This window comes from Nanorana parkeri, unplaced genomic scaffold (genome assembly GCF_000935625.1).
Source record: "Nanorana parkeri isolate BGI_ZX_2015 unplaced genomic scaffold, ASM93562v1 scaffold1248, whole genome shotgun sequence".
NCBI classification, from domain to species: Eukaryota; Metazoa; Chordata; class Amphibia; order Anura; family Dicroglossidae; genus Nanorana; species Nanorana parkeri.
Window position 1 is genome coordinate 195,410 of NW_017307516.1, and position 20,935 is coordinate 216,344.

The 20,935-nt window shown below is 45.9% G+C and overlaps 1 protein-coding gene across 1 annotated transcript in view; it reads left to right on the forward strand.

The window, feature by feature from the left end:
- LOC108797234 (triple functional domain protein-like) overlaps window positions 1-20,935 on the forward strand; it is a gene marked incomplete at its 5' end in the record, with an annotated part of 228,203 nt that overhangs the window by 187,701 nt on the left and 19,567 nt on the right. The window contains one exon of the mRNA XM_018568804.1: window positions 14,301-14,478. Within this exon, the coding sequence (XP_018424306.1) occupies window positions 14,301-14,478 (178 nt within the window). The remainder of the gene's footprint in view (window positions 1-14,300; window positions 14,479-20,935) is intronic.

The following is a 20,935-nucleotide window of genomic DNA, read 5'->3' on the forward strand; positions in this document are numbered from 1 at the left end:
CTCCGCCTCTAGAGACCTTACCCCATTCGAAAGGCTCTGCCTAGGCAAAGGCCAGACCCGACACCTAATCTCTTGGCTCTATGCTTTACTCCAGAATGATCTCCTACCACACGGTACTCACCCATGCACTAAATGGGAACGAAACCTCCACACCACGATCCCTGAGGATGAATGGATGGATATATGTTCAACGGTGCACAAATGCGCATTTAATAGCAGAATGCAGGAAACTAATTACAAACTCCTAGTCTCTTGGTACAGGACTCCCCACTTATTACACCGCATATACCCAGCCGTGTCCCCACTGTGCTGGAGGTGATGGTACCCTCACACACATCTTTTGGTCCTGCTCCCAGATACAACCGTTCTGGAGGAAGGTATATGAAGCAATCCGTAAGATCACTGGAGCCACACTTCCATTTTCTCCCTCGCATTCCCTACTACATTGGGAACCTGGTCAGCCAAAAGGTGCGTTTAAGTCATTACACAGACACCTCATTAACGCAGCACGCACAATCATCCCCCGCCACTGGCGACAGACGAAGTACCCACGATCCGCGAATGGCTGGCACAGGTTGGTCACGTATATGAAATGGAGGAGTTGTTGGCCACCAAGCAAGACAAACTAGATCACTTTAGGTCAATGTGGGCTTGTTGGACCTACTTCACCACGATAACTGACTTGACCACCCTTTACTGAGCCACCTTCAGGTCTAGTAGGAACCAATCTTACACCGCCTCCCCCATATTCATGTCTCATATTCCTAACCCAACCCCTTCCCCATACATACCCTCTGACTTACCGTCGTCCTCTGCACACAACTCTCTGCGCCAAACTGGCCTTAAACTCTAGGTCTCCCAACTGTACTGACAAAGGATAACAGGATATCAACTACGGATGTATAGCAACCATTAAGATAATATGATACCTAATTAAAATGGCTAACTCATTAACTAACTCGGATTACCTAGAGGTAGCTGCGAAATAGATCGAGAAACTCTACTGAAACTCTAATGAGATCAATGAGACGTCTTGGCAACATGAGACCACTGATGACACTTAAACCCTATCCCTCCCTTCTCTACCTGTACCCCCTACCTTTTGTTATTCCTCTGGTTACCCCCCTGTTAATACCCAAGATTTTGAAGCTTTGTATACCTGACGCATCAAACGGCCCGTTTTGTCAAAATTGATTGTCCTATTATTCTTCTGAACATGCACTAAACCAACCTCTGATATATAAAGCTGTGTTTCTTCATGCAGTTCCTTAGCAGGTTTCAGAATTAAAGCCACAGACTGTGCATAGTTTGTTCAGTATTATGTATAATTTATGATATATACTGTATATTATAGCAGTGGTTATCAAACTGTGGTCCACCAGCATGCTTGAAGCCATCCACTGGATTCCAAACAATCATTGTTGTCATTGTGAGGCTTAGAATGACAACAATGGCTTTACTTGACACCACCCACATCATGCATGCACATTATCTAACCAATTACACTGGAGGGGGAAAAGTCTTCTGATTTCATCTACCAGCAGCTAGGATGATCTTAAAAATGCCACTAGGGTGACCCGTGTGGACATCGAGTGTTCACAGCAGTGAGCACCAGCTGTCTTCCTTTTTATGTGAATATAAAGTGCACACAACGATTAATCCAGGAAGAGGGTTTGTACATGTGGTGTTGAGCGGCCAGGTAGTGGAGTTACACCTATTTATTTATTTTTAAAGTTCAACTTATTAAAGAGTAGCTGTTTGGGGGGAGGGGGTTGTAACAAAATTACAATGAAAGTATCCCATGAGGAAAATAGTATCATATACAGTATATATGTGTTAGTGTGTGTATGTATATATATATATATATATATATACACATACACACATACACACACGGTATGTATAGTGTGATGTTTGGGGATATTAGCACATATGGTGAGTGCTTTAACTACCTCCCGGCCAGCCGTTGTACAAAAACGGCTGGCCGGGAGCTCTCTAGATCTGAGCGGGCATCTTTAGACGTCCGCTCAGCCACACCCACTCGCGCACGAGTGGGAAACACAGTCAATTTAAAAACAGGCACCGATGCCTGTTAACATACAAGCTTGTATGAGCTGCCGGCCCGTGTCGCCCCCCTCCCTCCGCAGCCCCCCTTCCCGTTGTCACGGTGGTCCCGGGCTCCGGTGCGAGCCCGGGACCAGCATAGTGCCTCTGTCACAGGGGATCAGAGAGAGATCGGTACACAATCTCCCTCCGGTCCCCTCTCCGCTGCCAGAATGCGGAAGTGATGTATATTACATCACTTCCGCATTCTTGTGTCACTCTCCAGGTTCAGACGCTGGAGAGAAGCTGATGAAGCAGATCTTGGCTTCATCAGCTTCTTCGGGGGTCCTAGGTGACATCAGGGTTCTTGGAGACCATAAAGAGGACCTGTCACATCTTTTGCTATCACATAGGGGGGTTTCTTAGCCCCCTATGTGATACCAATAAAGTTAAGTGAGGGGAAAAAATAGGAAAAAATGTATGTTTCCAAACAAAAAAATGTTTAAGTTACACATAAAAAAGAATTTTAAAAAATATATATTTTTAAAGCCCCCACCCATACATACACACATGCAAACATGCGTCCGGTGCACATACCTGCGAAAACGTCGATTGCGCCCATTACGCTGCACAAAAAAATTGGGTAATCATTGTTTACTAACATAATGTAAAAAAATAACTTTTTTTTCAAAATTTTCAGTAAATTTTCTGAAATATAGTAAAAAAAATAAAAACCGCAGTGGTGATTAAATATCACCAAAAGAAAGCTCCATCTGACCCCAAAAAATGGTATAAAATTTATTTCAGTACAGCGTCAGTCAAAGTACTGCAGCGCTGAATACTGAAAAATGGCCTGGCCAGGAAGGGGGTCTAAACACCTGGTCTTCGAGTGGTTAAGGATGTAATCCACTCGCAATACCTTCTGTTTAAGGGCCTGGTAGCCCACTTTAATTCAAACGAAAGTTCACACCTCCATCTTGGATACCTTGGATCGCATGGTTTGTTCAGTACAACATCCATGCACTGCTTGCAACATAACACAAGTTATGTTGTTTCCCAAATGTTTTACCACTTCTGACTCACTGGTCCTCTTGGAAGTGCTGTCCCACACTTGTACTCGCAACCCCTCGGGCTCACGACTCTCCTACCCTCACCAGTTCTCCCCAGCCTTTCTGGCTGTCTTTATGTGCTCCCAGCACACACACCACCTGGCTCCACTTTACCATCTGGGGGAGTTCTCCTGACTACTGAACATGGTCTGTTCCTATTTCCCAGCAGGGGCTAATTCCCCTAGCCAGCATCCTTTCCTTAGGGGCTATGCACACTTGTGCAATCATTGGGTGCTGGTCCCTGCTAAACCCTGGACCCAGGACTAGAGCTTTCTTCCCTCCTGAATCACCTTGAAACCTCCCAGTTCCGGGTTCCCAAGCATAATGCAGGCCGACCCTTGCTTTCTGACACCTCTTAGCCCATCTGGCTGAGAGTTCTGGGTGATCATAACACCCAATTCTACAGTGGGATTTTACATCTGTACTTCCACCAACAACAGTCCCTGGCTTCAAACGGGGTCACATCATTGTTATTAAGCCAAATATTATTGTCAGTAATATCAACACCATTACCTTTGCTGTTGCCCATGAAAACCAAAACATTACCCTTTGGCAAAGCATGACACTTTTCATCACTGTGGAATCTACCAACATTTTCCCTCATGTTGTCATCACTAGACAGAGCATTTTCTTTACAATTATGAACATTCAACATTTCTGTTATCTCAGGGCCTTCTGGTACTTTCCCATTGTCTGTTCAACCCTTCTTGAGTTACAGACCGGATCTTTGTTTCACTATTTTTAACTCTCACAGGCCTCAGGTAACCTTTTTTCTGCTGGTAGCACTTCCAACTTTAGAGGCAAACCTGCCGCTGCAACACACGCCCCCTTGTCTGTAAGGTGTTCAGCAGCCCCTCGCTCTAGGCCAGCAGACATGTTCACATTGTCACTGGCTAACACTGACACATCTTTTACCAATAGTACACCATTCTTGGGTTAGCTGTGGTAACCAGACCATTACAAGTCTGCAATGCATTGTATTTTCCATCACTGTCAACATTTTTAACAATTTTACATATACTGTCATTATTGGGCAGAGAGCGGTATCTGTAGAGGAACGAGTGCCTGTGGGGCAATCATCTCCCACAGTAACATCACAGTATACCCTCTCCTCTGACAACTGCTCTAGCAGCTGACCCTCCTTAGGTGCAACCAAACCATTATTTTTGACCCTTTTCTGGGTCTCGGACACAATTTCTGCTGCTCTCCCATATTGACTCGACCCTTTCTGTCAGATCAGGGAAAACAGCAGCCACATTCTGCGAGCCCTCTTCTGCAAGTTGGGTAGCAGCCCTTCTGTCTGAAACAGCAAAAATGGCATCCGTCCCAATTTTTTTGACAGAAACCTCTTGCATTATAGCCAATATCCATTTTGCAAATTCACTCCAATCTATACTATCTATGCTCCGATCGCAGGTACTCCACAGTACCGACCCATCTGCCCGTGGACACACAGAAGTATCTGGTAGCTGAGCACTAATCCCATCACTCATTTCAGCAATTACATCATTAGACCTCACATTTTCTTCATAATGAGCCGCTGACTCTGCAATTACCCCCATACACATTGTCACCACTGTGAGCCTGGGGCTCTTCAATTACCTCAGAAACATTTTCACAAATATCATTCAACTTTAACTCCTTTACATTACTGGTTGCAATTTCAGCTGCGCCCAGCAGGGTGCCACATAGCTGTCCAGCTCACAGGGCTCCTTAAAGTTGTCCAGGGACACCTCTGCTGCTTTACACACTGTCTCTAGGGGATTTAAGGCCTTCTGACTAATGGTCACCAGTACTACATTTACCACCTCCTTTTGTCCACATGACGTAGGTGTACACTGAGGAACATTTTGATTACTGTTACCTGGTGGCGCTCCCTTAACCACCTGAGCATTACCATTCGATACCTCAATAACACTGTGATCCGTCAAGCCGGCATCACAATTATCTTGGGAAACCTCTGGCTCCAACCTATTGAGCCACACCATGGTTTCCAAAGATGCAGCACCCTTCCTGGTTGCAGACAATGCATTTTTTATCACCATTTTTACACAGCATATCGTAACATGCATCTTGCATACTTTTTAACTCGGCAGTATTACCCTTCTCATTAGCAATACTCTTTGAATCAACATTTGCATTAGCACATGCATGTTTAGCTCTTGACTCCCCACTATACAATGCATTATATAGAGGCAAGTCTCTCTCAAAATCTCCAGCAGGTATCCCAACTGGGGTCACTCCCACTCCACAATGAACAGAGTCACATTCAGTCTCTTTATTGACTGTATTACCAGTCCCAGCAAACATATAATTGAAGACAATCTTACCCACCACCGGAGTATGCGTAGCCATCTTCACTTAAGTGCGCTGATGTAGAGACAACTCTGTTGCATCCTCAATTCGCTTTTCACCTGCCATTCCACCCATCGGGTTAAACAACAGCAGACAGCTTATGCTCCTTACTTTAAGATGGCGTAATAATCGCCCACAAAGTTAGGCAACCTAGGAAGTCTTCCGAATCCAGCGATCCCCGATCTATTCGGTGACATCAGCATAAGGGGATTGATAGCTGCTGCTGATCCAGGACTGATTCATTTTTATACATGTCAGCCGGTCAACGGAGTCTGTGGACAGACGCACACTTGTATCTGTCACAAAACCTCCAGCAGCACTGAACGTCCTTTCAGATAGCACGCTGGATGCAGGGCAGCCCAGTAGCTCCATGGCATATTGGCTAGGTTCTGGATCCATTCTCAAGACCCAGTAAGCCAATGGATAGCCTGCTGGAAAGCTATCCAGATCTGCTCTTGTCCCTAGGTAATCCTGCACCATATGATGAAGACCCTGGCGATGGGTGCCTAAAGTTAACATCCCTGGTTGCCGAGGACTGAAAAAATTGAGGAAGGCATCAGTCAGGTGGCCCCCTTCTCCACCGCTCTTCATTTGACCAACCGAAGCCTCTGAAGCACCTCTTTCATCACTTGGTAACCTACCAGTGTCTGGAAAGGTGTTACACAAGTTTCTCTTCAGAGCGTCCTCCAGTAGTTTCATTCTGTGCTCCCTCTGTGAGGGCAGGATGAGCTCTGCAACCTTACGTTCGTAGTGTGGATCAAGAAGGGTTGCCAACCAGTAATGATCCCTCTCCTTGATACCACGAATCCTGGGGTCCTTTAGCAGACTTTGCAAGATAAGGGAGCCCATGCAGCCATGCCTCCTTGGTACATGTGTCAACTTTCCCAGGCGTAGGGCAGAGAGAAGGTTGCTGCCATTGTAGCATACAACCATTCCTGGTTAAAGCTGGCATGGAGCTAACCACCTCTGGGCCTGCCCCTGCAGAGCTGACAGAATCTCTGCCCCGGTTTGGCTCCTGTCCCCTAGACACACCAGCTCAAGCACTGCATGGCATATTTTTGCCTGACCCGTTGCATAGCCTCTGGAACGCTTACAGTGAACTGCTGGTTTGTCGGGCAAACCTGCAGAGGAGGCCATCGTGGAGGACGAAGAGGAGGTGGTGGAGCAGACAGACCTCAGATCAGCAGATTTTTGGAGGCGTGATGACTGAACAAGCTCCAGCACAGAGCCCTGTTCTGCATCCCTCCCAGCTGCTAGCAGAGTTACCCATTGTGCCGTGAAGGAAATGCAACATCCCTGTCCATGCTTGCTGAACCACGTGTCGGCAGTAATGTGGACCTTGCTGCTGACTGCCTCGTCCAAATTGAGGCCAAAACATTGCCTTCCACATGCTGGTACAGTGCTGGAATGGCCTTCCTTGAAAAGAATTGGCGTTTGGGAACCTGCCACTGTGGTGCAGCACATTCTGCAAACTCATGGAAGGGGGCAGAGTCCACCAGCTGGAAACGCAGCAGCTGTAAAGCAAGCATATTTGGGCAAGCTGGCATTTAGACCCTGAGCATGTGGATGGGTGGGACACTATTTTTTTTTCCCGCTGCAGCAGTTGGGGCAGCAAAATTTGATTTCTAACATCTGCAGCTGGTGGGCTGCTGGCAGATTCGGCAGAAGGACCTGGAGCACCCATTGCTATAACATCATCCCTGTCAGTGGAGGTTGTGGACATGGCATGACGTATAGTGAGAGTAGAGATCACAGATGAGGAGCGAGAAGTGTTGTCCTTTCTACGGTGCTGTTGCCAATGGGATGCGTGGCAGGTGGTCATATGTCTCTTCAAGCACGTGGTACCCAAGCGGCTGATGTTTTTGCCGCGCTTGATCCTCTTGAGACACAGGTTGCAAATAGCAGTGCTGCAGTCTGCTGCACATGTGGTGGAAAACTCCCAGACAGCTGAGTTCCTGGAAGTGTGCTGCGAGACAACAGCACCCTGCACCAGTGCAGCTCTGCCTTCTGATGCAATGGGCTGGCTGGTCATATGACTGCCCTAGGAGGACATCGTGCCTCGATGGGGTTGTGCCTCCTCACTTTCCTCCTATCTTCGATCAGGCACTCAAGTGGAGTCAGTGACCTCATCATCATCACCCCCTCTGCCCTCGTCACTGGAGCCAATCTGGCAGTATGCTGCAGCTGGGGGAACATGAGTGCCAGTTCGTTGTGCATCATTGGCACCCCCTCCCTCTAGGCTGATGTTACTCCCTTCCTCAACCTCAACATCAGAGCATTGAAATTGCTGCGCATCCTCCAGCAGCATGTCACTGACGGTGTGTTGAAACAATTCAGCTGACTTCTCCATGCATGATGGTGAGGCTACGGCAGGAGTAGCTGTGGACAAGAAGGCAGAATAGGCTGCTTTGCCAGCTGCTGCGGACTGAGAACCAGTACAAGCCTGGGTGGCAGAGGATGAGGATGGCTTTGTTATCCAATCCACCACCTCTTCTGTATGTTTTGCTAAATAGGACGGCCAGCACCAGATAGAAAGGACAAGCGTGCCCTGCCTGCAGAGGATGTACCACGTCCACGGCCTGCAGACATAGGGGCTGCTTGCCCTCTTATTGTTGCATGGGAGCGTCTGTCTCTTTTTTTTGGCCTTTCTGACATGATGTTTACTGCAACAGACTGCAATAATCAACTGTTAGAATCAACTGTTCTGATCGACTGCTATTATAGACCAGTATGACTGACTGCTATAGTACACAACGCTGTATAGAACTCTGATATACAACTCAGATATAGAACGCTGTACACAACTCTGCTGTAGGACTCTGCTACAGAACTCTGCTACATATAGATCTCTGATAGAACAATCTCTGTTTAATTCCAGCAACACACTACGTAGGGCTGCGGTGTCAGCAGCCTTATATAGTGTGCTGCTGGGACTTGGCTATGAGCTCTGATTGGGCAAAGTCTTGCACCTTACCTGTGGTCAGGTGTTAGACTTTAGCCACTTAGAGCTTCAGAGGGCGCATTGCCTTGTGGGACGAACAGACCATGAACATCCCACAAAGTTTCGCAAACAGGCAATGTTTGAATCAAACTCACGTTCGACTCAAACCGGCAGCCCATCCTTACTAACCAGTGCCTCTCTCACTCTTGCAATGTTTTCCGGCATCCTTGCAGTGCGGGTGGCGCCTGGTGGTTTCTTGTTCATAATGTTTCTGGTTGTTCTGAAATGTTCAACCCACCTAGTGTCAGGCCAGATAACTATGCCGGGAGTGGAACCGCTTGGCAGGGAAGAAAACAAGTCCAAGATCGCAGTATCAAAAGGGGAATCCGATAGAGTAATCAAGTCCAGGTCCGGGTTGTGGCAGGCAGCAGGATTCGTAGGCGAAGGGTCAGGCAAAAGGGTCGGTAGCCGGGAAGTCAGATCAACAGATAGATAGGTTCACAAGAGGGAGCTGGGTGTTAGTCAGGAGCCAATCGCAAGGCCGAGGTCAGTTGGTGAGTGCTGGGGACCTCCCCCAGCCTGAGTAGCACCTGGAACGTGGGGTGGCGCAGGCGCACTAGGCGCGCGCGGCTTGCGTACCGCGCACTCGTCGCGTGCACCGGCAATCCCAGAGCCAGATGCCCTGCCAGGAGGAGGAGCCCGTGCCTGATGCCGGCGAGCCTGGTGAGGAATGGCCCCCCTGGGTCCCTGACACACAGGGACTGTGTTGAAGATCGGCCAGCTCTGGTGAGACGGTGCACCATACACAGCCCTGGAGATAAGTGATGGGCCGAACACTCCCCAGTTCGGCTCGAATTCAAACTTTAGAACATGGGGAAAGTTCGAACTTGAACTCAATGCAAGTCGATGGTGTAGAACATGAAAAATCAAATGTCCCCATTTTGAAGCCTTATATGTAATTTATTGGCCATGAAAAGGGTATAAGGATTCGGATACTCTCCTGGGGGACATAATTCAAAGAAAAAACAATTTTTTAAAAATACTGTTTTTAATGGAGCAGTGATTTTAACATCACTTCCTTTGAATATCGTGCCTGGGGGTCCCCTTAAACTGCCTGTAAAGTGGCACATCTGTACGATGTATAGAACCACCTGATGCAGCAAAAATTACATTTGTAAAGAAAAAACAAAGCGTACGGTTCCCCCTCCCAATACCAATACCAGACCCTTTAGGTCTGGTAGGAATGTTAGGAGGGACCCCATTTAAAATAAAGAGGAAAAAGCATGGGGTGCCCCCCAAAAGTCATACCGGACCCCTAAGAAAGGTAGGAATTTTAAGAGGGACCCCATGTTAAAAAACAACCAAAAAAAATGTGTGTGGGGTTCCCCCTCAAAGTCATACCAGGCCCTTAAGGTCTGGTAGGAGTTTTTAGTAGGAACCCCACCCCCAAAAGTGCGGGGAAGAAAAGTGGGGTTTAAAATTCCCAACCAGACCCTTGATCTGAGCACAGGTTTGGCATGGCAGGAAAGAGGGGGATGAGTGATGCCCCCCCTCCTTGCGATACCAGGCCACATGCCCTCGGCACTTGGAGGGTACTTTTCCAGGGTCGCCCCGGGAATAGCACCTTATCCAAATGCCGATGGGGACAAGGGCCTCTTCCCCACAAGCCCAGGGGCGTTAGTTGTGGGGGTGCAGGCAGGGGGCTTACTCACATCAGGGTACCACTTTAATAAAGGGGCACCGAGATCATGACGTCCAGCATTGTCCACGATGGCAACGACTCGATGAAATAAAAAATAAAAATAAATATTTTTTTTTTAAATGACGACCGCCGTCCCGTCCGCTCACGAGGAGCACCTGCTGCATAATGTCATTTTGACAGATGCTAGCAACAAATAAACAATTGGGTGGAGCTAGCGGTGACAGGTGCAAGGCTTTAGCCAATCCGGGCTTCACAAGGCACAGTGCCTTGTGGGGCGCTCGGTGGGCGAACAGCTTGCCGAACGCCCTGACAGTTCGTGTGTTCGCCAAACAGTTCGAGTCGAACTCCCGCTCTACTCGAACACCAAGCCTATCACTATTGGTGAGACTGTACACTAGACACAGCGAGACCCACACAACCTTGGTGAGACCCCACGCAGTCCTGGTGAGACCCCAAGCAGCCCTGGTGAGACCCCAAGCAGCCCTGGTGAGACCCCAAGCAGCCCTGGTGAGACTACACGCAGCCCTGGTGACACTGTACGCAGCCCTGGTGACACTGTACGCAGCCCTGGTGAGTGCATACACAACCCTGAGGACACACTTTATAACCCTAGTGAGACCGTGCACAGCCTCCTGTGACTCCACACAGTCCTCCTGAGACCCAGGGGACATCAGGCTGCCACCCTGGAGCAACACAGAGTATGTAGCTTCATTATTCTGCTTGAAATTGCTAAATATTGCTGTAAAATTGCTGGGATTTGTAGTCCTCTATAGCTGGTTGTGTTCTGCATGGCTGTATAATGTAATGCTTGGATTTGTAGTACTCTATAGCTAGTAGTATTCTGCTTTGCTACATAATGTATTGCTGGGATTTGTATCCTTCAATAGCTTGTGATATTCTGCATTGCTGCATAAAGTATTCCTGGGATTTGTAGTCCTTTATAGCTGGTAACATTCTGCATTGCTATATAATGTATTGCTGGGATTTGGATCCCTCAATAGCTTGTGATATTCTGCATTGTTGTATAATGTATTGCTGGGATTTGTAGTCCTCTGTAGCTGGTGGTATTCTTTTAGTGTGGCGGTGCCCCTCCTGATCCATCACAGAAGTGAGGCTAGAAATCACTTCAGTTAAGTCTCTCCTCCATGACAGATTAGAAGGGGCCCCGCTGGGAACATAGAAGCAAGCCCAGAAGTGGATCCTAAATTAACAAAGCAGCACTGGAGAATGAGGCGAATGAGGATCAGGGGGGCCCCAACGCAACAAAAGAAGAATACAGGCCAGAAATGGGTGGGGGAGTTGGATGGAGAACTTCTCCCTTGCGGGGGAGAAGCAATAGATATATATAGATATATTTATATAGATCTATATACATACATGAGGGAAAAAAGAAAAGAGAAGGGCGCCCACCCTAGTATAGAAGGTTTTTTAATGATATGAGTAAAAATACAGGGTAAAAACATACTCACAAAAGTGGATCAATGAAAGCAAAGAAAACAAGCCTAAGCGATATCTGTAAAACGGCTGCACAGATGCCTGTGTGTCAGCACGGGACTCCTTTGATGACGCGTTTCCGGGGCCACGCCCCCTTCGTCAGAACATAACCACGGCCTCAATCATACAGCTTTATAAAGGGAAGTGTGATTGATACAGTTCAATGAGCCAAGCTCTATGGTGTAAGGCGGCGGATTGTCGTAACATCTAGTACATGTTAGAGTACATCTATTCTTGCGGCTAACTCCACTAAAATGGGTGGAATGCCGATAAGCCAATCAGCGGCCTCTTGATGACGTCCAGCCCTGCAACTCTCACACACTGTGCTCGCCGGCCAATCGGCAGGCAGAACGATCGAGCCAGCCAGCATGTATTTGCTGTGTGAGAAAGGGGAATGAGAGACAAGTGGAGCATGAATCGAGGTTCTAAAATTATATATAAAGAATGGAACTGTAAAATATCAAAAGCTGTATGTGTGGGACTGAGGACCTAGACATAAATATGCTGAAGTCTGCTAAAAATACTGAAAATAATGGAAAACATAGTAATGAAAATATATATAAAAAAGAGCGTTAATTACTCTTATAGCAAAAACTGGATTAATAATCAATATAAAAAACATAATTAGCAGTCGGGTGCTCATAGAATCACAATGAAGGATATACACATGAATGACAAAAAAGTGCATTGAGATAAAAAATAGGAAATGTAGTACTGGTGTATGAGATCACAATATGCCAATGGGTTAAAATTCTACTCTTGAGACAATAACCTGTATATCACAAGCTCAAATGATTTAATGGAAGCCGCCAAACCTGAAGTATGAAGAATGAATATTGAATATGTATGGGATATTGGGAGGAACAATTTATCTGGACTAATAATCCTTTTGGATCCAAATTGGTACTTTATGCCAGATATCATTATGAAAGTTGGATGGAGAACTTCTCCCTTGCGGGGGAGAAGCAATAGATATATATAGATATATTTATATAGATCTATATACATACATGAGGGAAAAAAGAAAAGAGAAGGGCGCCCACCCTAGTATAGAAGGTTTTTTAATGATATGAGTAAAAATACAGGGTAAAAACATACTCACAAAAGTGGATCAATGAAAGCAAAGAAAACAAGCCTAAGCGATATCTGTAAAACGGCTGCACAGATGCCTGTGTGTCAGCACGGGACTCCTTTGATGACGCGTTTCCGGGGCCACGCCCCCTTCGTCAGAACATAACCACTGACTCAATCATACAGCTTTATAAAGGGAAGTGTGATTGATACAGTTCAATGAGCCAAGCTCTATGGTGTAAGGCGGCGGATTGTCGTAACATCTAGTACATGTTAGAGTACATCTATTCTTGCGGCTAACTCCACTAAAATGGGTGGAATGCCGATAAGCCAATCAGCGGCCTCTTGATGACGTCCAGCCCTGCAACTCTCACACACTGTGCTCGCCGGCCAATCGGCAATCATACAGCTTTATAAAGGGAAGTGTGATTGATACAGTTCAATGAGCCAAGCTCTATGGTGTAAGGCGGCGGATTGTCGTAACATCTAGTACATGTTAGAGTACATCTATTCTTGCGGCTAACTCCACTAAAATGGGTGGAATGCCGATAAGCCAATCAGCGGCCTCTTGATGACGTCCAGCCCTGCAACTCTCACACACTGTGCTCGCCGGCCAATCGGCAGGCAGAACGATCGAGCCAGCCAGCATGTATTTGCTGTGTGAGAAAGGGGAATGAGAGACAAGTGGAGCATGAATCGAGGTTCTAAAATTATATATAAAGAATGGAACTGTAAAATATCAAAAGCTGTATGTGTGGGACTGAGGACCTAGACATAAATATGCTGAAGTCTGCTAAAAATACTGAAAATAATGGAAAACATAGTAATGAAAATATATATAAAAAAGAGCGTTAATTACTCTTATAGCAAAAACTGGATTAATAATCAATATAAAAAACATAATTAGCAGTCGGGTGCTCATAGAATCACAATGAAGGATATACACATGAATGACAAAAAAGTGCATTGAGATAAAAAATAGGAAATGTAGTACTGGTGTATGAGATCACAATATGCCAATGGGTTAAAATTCTACTCTTGAGACAATAACCTGTATATCACAAGCTCAAATGATTTAATGGAAGCCGCCAAACCTGAAGTATGAAGAATGAATATTGAATATGTATGGGATATTGGGAGGAACAATTTATCTGGACTAATAATCCTTTTGGATCCAAATTGGTACTTTATGCCAGATATCATTATGATTTGGGATGGCACACAGGAGGAATTTTCTGGATTCCTAGAGAGGAAACGCGTCATCAAAGGAGTCCCGTGCTGACACACACGCATCTGTGCAGCCGTTTTACAGATATTGCTTAGGCTCGTTTTCTTTGCCTTCATTGATCCACTTTTGTGAGTATGTTTTTACCCTGTATTTTTACTCATATCATTAAAAAACCTTCTATACTAGGGTGGGCGCCCTTCTCTTTTCTTTTTTCCCTCAGTGTTGCAGCTTCCAAAGCTGAAGTAGGGCAGCACTCCTAGTCAACCTCGTTTGCACTATTTTCATCTGTTGGTCAAATTTAGCGCTTTGGATTTGTTTTACTGATATATACATACATACACACTTTGTTACTTACAGGTTAATTGCCTGAGTCTGGAGGAATGTATTGAAAATGATCCTTGCAAGTTTGCTCTTCTATCAAGATCTACAGATTCCACTGAAATGTATATCATGAATGCTACATCTCCTGCTGTAAGACAGTTGTGGATCCATGAACTCAACCAAGTGTTGGAGAACCAACTTAACTTCCTTAATGGTAAAAAATGTTTGTGTACACCTGTGAGTTAATTAAGCCACTCTATTATAAATTGATTTATTGTTTATTTTCTTTTTGGGAATGTCTTCCTTTCCAGTTGAATAAGAAAGGAACAGCAACAAAGTGGAGTAGACAAAACCATTTAACTTTTTTTTTATTTATTCTTTTAACCCCTTCGTGACTGACGACGTACAGTGTACGTCGCCAGCATCGGGGCTGTTTAAACAGACTCCCGGCGACTTTTGCCGCCGGGACTCTGTTTAAACTTGTAGAGCCGACTGTCGGCTTTACAACAGAAGCGATCCTGGCGACTTACCTGTCGCCAGATTGCTTCTGCGTCCCGAAGAAGGGGCCGCCCCCAACGTCATTTTCAGGCCTAAAATGTGGAATATAACATGGGTGCAAAAATTGAAAAAAGGGCCTCAGTCATGAAGGGGTTAAATAATGTTTTTTTTTATATTGCTGTCTGTGGACCTCCAACCAAAATTTCTGCTTGTGTTTTGCTTCAGATAGAGTAGAAAAGGGTTAGAACCACTGAGATTTTAATGCTCTTTTTTAGAGAGATTTTTTTCTGACATGAGAGGAAGTCTCCCCAAAAAAAAGACAGTAATCTGCCTCACAGAAGTGAAGTGTAGTTAAACTTAAAGTAATGCTGGATCTTTTTTAACAGTTTTATGTGGCGCCACTTCCCTGGTACCAAATGATAGACAGAAATAAAACTTTTGAATGGGGGCTTTTTAGGTGCCAAAACACAGCCATACAATGTTATTCTAAATCAGTATGTTTATGCATTTAACTAAAAAAACACTGAATAAAACCATATCAAACAATATGTACATACAAAAAAATCGTATGTTGCCTCCTAAATGTATATGGGCTATCATGTATTTATACCTCCCTGACCTATTTAGATTTACCCCTTAAGGACCAAGGTTCAGATCAGGGGCTGACTGGCAACTTTTAGCCCAGGGGGCAAGTACAACCCAGAGGCCCATGGTGCAGCAACTTGGCCCCCCTCCCGCTCTGCCTTTTCCCCCGCCTTCTCCCCGTCCCTGTCTGCCACTTTTGCCATCCATGTAACAGTAGTGTGAATGTATTTATCGGTTTAGGAAATGTAAAGCACACTGGTAGTGGAGGGATGCCTCGTCAGCTGGTGGTATTCTGCATTTCGCTGTATAAGGGGACTACAAATCCCAGCAATAATACATTATACAGCACAATGCAGAATACCACAGATGTCCCCGGGAACATAAAATAAAACAATTTTTATTTTTTAATACTCGCCTGATCCCTGGATCCACCGACAAGCGCGGCCTCCTGTCTCCCACGCTGTTAGAAGATGCATACAGAGCGTGCTGGTTACTACTTAAACCGGCACACTGTGTGCAGCTGCTGAGAAGCTATGCTGTTAGCATAGCGAGGAAGCCGGCTGCACATTTTGCATCGCTCCCGCTACGCTAATAGCGTGTCTTCTCAGAATCTGCACACAGTGCGCGCCAGTTAAAGTAGTAACCAGCACACGCCGCATGCAGCTTCTAACAGCGTGGGAGACGGGAGGCCGCACTTTTGGTGGATGCAGGGATCAGGTGAATATTACACACAAAAAAAGTTTGTTTTATGTTCCCGGTGATAAAATGTCCCCGGGTTTTGTTTTAAAAATGTTGTCACCTTACCTTGGCCTGGTGGTCAGTGGGAGGCTCCATGGACCCGGCCTGCCCGCATCCGATGCGGCTCTGCGATCGGCAGCCGCTCGGTCCTCAGAAGGCCCAACCGGGTGGCCCTCTACAGCGCCTGATTACAGCCAGCCCGGATCGCATACCGAGACGAACTGGGCTGGCTGTACCAGGTAGACGCGGCATGTTAGAGGGCCCCCTGCTGGGGCTTCCCGAGCACCTCCTTGACGAGCAGAGGCCGCAGCGATCACAGAGCCGCGTCATATGCGGCGGGCAGGGGGGTGCAGGTGGCAGCGGGGGTCAAGGGGCCGTTCGTGGTGGCATCAGAGAGGCCCGGGGGGCAATTGCCACCCTGCCCCCCGGCCCAGTCCGCCCCTGGTTCAGATGCTCGTCTTTCAGTTAAGGACCAAAGCAATTTTTGCTTCTTGTGATCAACCGCAATTGCCATCTTTCTTATTTATTGCCCCAACACGTTATATACCGGTTTTTAAAGGTCATATAGGGCTTTCATTTCATGTGACATATACAGTATCTCACAGAAGTGAGTACACCCCTCACATCTTTGTAAATGTTTTATTATATAATTTCATGTGACGACACTGAAGAAATGACATTTTGCTACAATGTAAAGTAGTGAGTGTACAGCTTGTATATCAGTTTACATTTGCTGTCCCCTCAAAATAACTCAGCACACAGCCATTAATGTCTAAACCGCTGGCAACAAAAGTGAGTACACATTTTCACTAAGTGAAAATATCCAAATTGGGCCCAAAGTGTAAATATTTTGTGTTGCCACCATTATTTTCCAGCACTGCCTTAACCCTCTTGGGCATGGAGTTCACTAGAGCTTCACAGGTTGCCACTGGAGTCCTCTTTCTCTCCTCCATGACGACATCACTGGTGGATGTTAGAGACCTTGCGCTCCTCCACCTTCCGTTTGAGGATGCCCCACAGATGCTCAATAGGGTTTAGGTCTGGAGACATGCTTGGCCAGTCCATCATCTTTACCCTTAACTTCTTTAGCAAGGCAGTGGTCTTCTTGGAGGTGTGTTTGGGGTCGTTATCGTGTTGGAATACTGCCCTGCGGCCCAGTCTGCGAAGGGAGGTGATCATGCTCTGCTTGAGTATGTCACAGTACATGTTGGCATTCATGGTTCCCTCAATGAACTGTAGCTCCCCAGTGGTTGGCAGCACTCATGCAGCCCCAGACCATGACACTCCCACCACCATGCTTGACTGTAGGCAAAACACACTTGTCTTTGTACTCCTCACCTGGTTGCCGTCACACACGCTTGAGACCATCTGAACAAAATACGTGTATCTTGGTCTCATCAGACCACAGGACATGGTTCCAGTAATCCATGTCCTTAGTCTGCTTGTCTTCAGCAAACTGTTTGCGGGCTTTCTTGTGCATCATCTTTATAAGAGGCTTCCTTCTGGGACGACAGCCATGCAGACCAATTTGATGCAGTGTGCGGCGTATGGTCTGACCCCCCACCCCTTCAACCTGGCAGCAATGCTGGCAGCACTCTTACATCTATTTCCCAAAGACAACCTCTGGATATGATGCTGAGCACGTGCACTCAACTTCTTTGGTCGACCATGGAGAGGCCTGTTCTGAGTGGAACCTGTCCTGTTACCGCTGTATGGTCTTGACCACTGTGCTGCAGCTCAGTTCAGGGTCTTGGCAATCTTTCTATAGCCTAGGCTGTCTTTATGTAGAGCAACAATTCTTTTTTTCAGATCCTCAGAGAGTTATTTGCCATGAGGTGCCATGTTGAACTTCCAGTGACCAGTATGAGAGAGTGAGAGCGATAACACCAAATTTAACACACCTGCTCCACATTCACACCTGAGACCTTGTAACACTAATGAGTCAAAAAACAAAAGGAGTGCCTCCATCGTATAAAACAGTTTAATAAATCTGTAAAAAGAACTGGTTCTGAGGAAGGAGGTGTGTCCTCTGAAACGCATAAACCGTGCAGGCTGAGGCTTTGATGTATCATCCGTGTTTTCGGTTATCCTTGTAACTACATGTCTGCTAAACCCATATGCTTGTGAGTACGGTATTAGCTGTTTTTACAGATTTATTATACTTTTTTATACGATGGAGGCGCTCCTTTTGTTTTTTGTTTCAGCTTGCCGGTTGCCCTGACCAGTGGGAGCTGCCTTAGCAACCCATAGTAACCTTTCCCCCTCGCAGCAACCCTCAGTTTTTTGCTAGTGTCCATAGGTGAAAGGCAACCTCTCACTCTACTGATAGTTGGTTTGTGGCTAAATGTATTTCTGCAACCTATCTGAAGAGGAATCTCACCTCAACCTAGCTGCACCTGTGCCAATGAGGCTGTGATCTTACAGCTTCCAAATCTGTGTCCCTTGGCAGTCCTCAGGGACCGGACTTCACCATGTGGAAGATGTGGGGCCGGCGTGTAATGTTGCCTGTAAAGCACTGTACTCTGTGTTAGGCGCTCACCATTGGTACATCCGTACAGTGAGGTGCAGTTAGCCTCAGGGTGCTCTACAGATCCCGGGCTGTGATCCACCTGTCTGATGGAGCTCCGTCTCTGAAGACCCTTCCATGGAGGAGGGAGTGTGCCCTCCAAAAACGGGTAAAGCCAGGAGTCTACAAAACTCCTTGGGATTGTTCTTTAGGACCCATGCAGGGGTGTAATCTGGCCTCCCTTAAACCTGAAGGTCTTCCTCCCCACCCCACATTTCTGGTGTCTGTGGACCCCAGGCCCTTACCTTTGAGCATTAAGCAGTTGAGGCATGATTCTTGACGCTTGGGTGATGCACGATCTGACCCGTTTTGGGAAATTTCAGTCCGATGCCGGTCTTAAAACCTTTCAATACCTTAAAAAACACTTTCAAATCCCGGATGCCCAATTTTTCCGTTACCTGCAGATTACAGCCTTTCAAATCCAAACCAATAGGGAGACCTAAAAGTGTTAAACTCTTGAACCCTTTTGAACGTATTTGTCGTGATGATCCGAACCGTTGGGGATTGGTCTCTCTTCTGTATTTCAACCTGTTGTCCTCACCTCAACCTTCCTATCTCTCCAAATGGGAACACGAACTGGATACTACACTGGGAGACAAAGCATGGTCTCAAATATGGTTATCAACAAGGTCGAGCTCAAGAAGTGCAAGTGCGTTGGAGACCAATTATAAAGTGCTAATGAGATGGTACATGGTCCCTGTTCAGATAGCCACGTTTGTCCCCTTGCATTCAACTCACTGTTAGGGGTTGTACTGACTTAGGATCCCATGCACATACTTGGTGGTTCTGTCCGGTCGCATCGCGTTTTTGGGTTCAAGTGTTTCGTATACTTTCAATCCTAATGGGTACACCCGTAATCAAAGATTCAGCTGTGGCTCTCCTTAATTGGCAACCTAATTGACTTCCCAATAAAAGCTTTAAAAAAAGTTTGCACATACTGGCAGCTGCTAAAAGAGCAATAGCTAATTCATGGAAATCACCCTCTCTAAACATATCTAATGTAAAGAACCATGTTTCCTGGGTCATGGCATATGAAAGCATACAGCCAAACTCACAAATACCATGTCTAAATTCGAAACAATTTGGTCCCCTTGGGTCCAGCAGTATCTATCCTCCCCCCGATTTGATCTACGTCTGCTCTCTATTTCATCATTTCTTGTGATGAACCTCTATTCATCCCCCTGAACCAAACAACCCCCGGGATCTCCTCTCTCTCTTCCTTTGAATCTTTTTCTTATTTTTACTTTACTTCTTTTTTCTTCTTTCCCACTCTCACTTTTTTGACCTCTCTAATTGCTTATTATTTTATCATTGGACACTTTGGTTCCCTAGGAAACTCAATGACTTTAACATCGTTCGCTTGCAATATGAGACAAGCTTTATACTGGATTTAGATATTATGCTATTTCTTTTTCTGTTTTCTTTTGGTTCATGATGTCTATACCACTATGCGACTCTATTAGTCTCACATTGTGTCCATGCTAATGTTTTTGTGCTCACTTAACTTTTTCAATAAACATTTGTATGGTAAAAAAAAGTGAAAAGTAAAAGTGCCTCCACCTACTGACCCTAAGGTCACTAGTATTGGTTCTGTGAAGAAAAATAAGAAATCTGCTAGGGCCAGGTTTGCATGAAAGGTTTTGGCTTAATGGTAGCTTCCTTTGAGGCAATGATGTGTGCCCAGTTTCAATCCAGGCCTCTATAGCTAAACATTCTTACTAACAAATTTCCCCAGCCTCTGCATTGATCCATATGCCTGTCCACCAAAGCCAGGATCTCACTGACCTGGTAGTTGATAAGCCTAACACTTGAGACCTAGCCCAATCACAGGACCTAAATTCTGGAAGCAGGTAATTCCTCTATAATGGGGTATACTTAGTATATCCCTCAACATGTAAGATTTTTTTAACTGTATCCCAGACCTTCCTTATAAGAATCATAGTGGGGAATCCCCCACCATTCTGAGCAAAAACCAGGGTTTCTAAAGCCTGCCGGGGGTCCATACACCCGAGCAGAGCCTTCAATATCGTATATGTTGAATATGTATACCAATTCCGATGAGTCCCAGCCAGCCAAGTGCTGCAACTGTGTGGCCATAAAATATAGCCATGGATTTGGCACCGCTAGCCCCCCATAGCCTTAGGATACTGCAAATATTCTAGGAGAATTCTAGCACTCTTCCTCCTCCAGATATGTTTTCTAAAGATGGAGTCGATTTGTTTAAAAAAAACCTTGGTGAGATCCACCATGGTGTATCATGCAAAATATATAATACCTGGGGCAT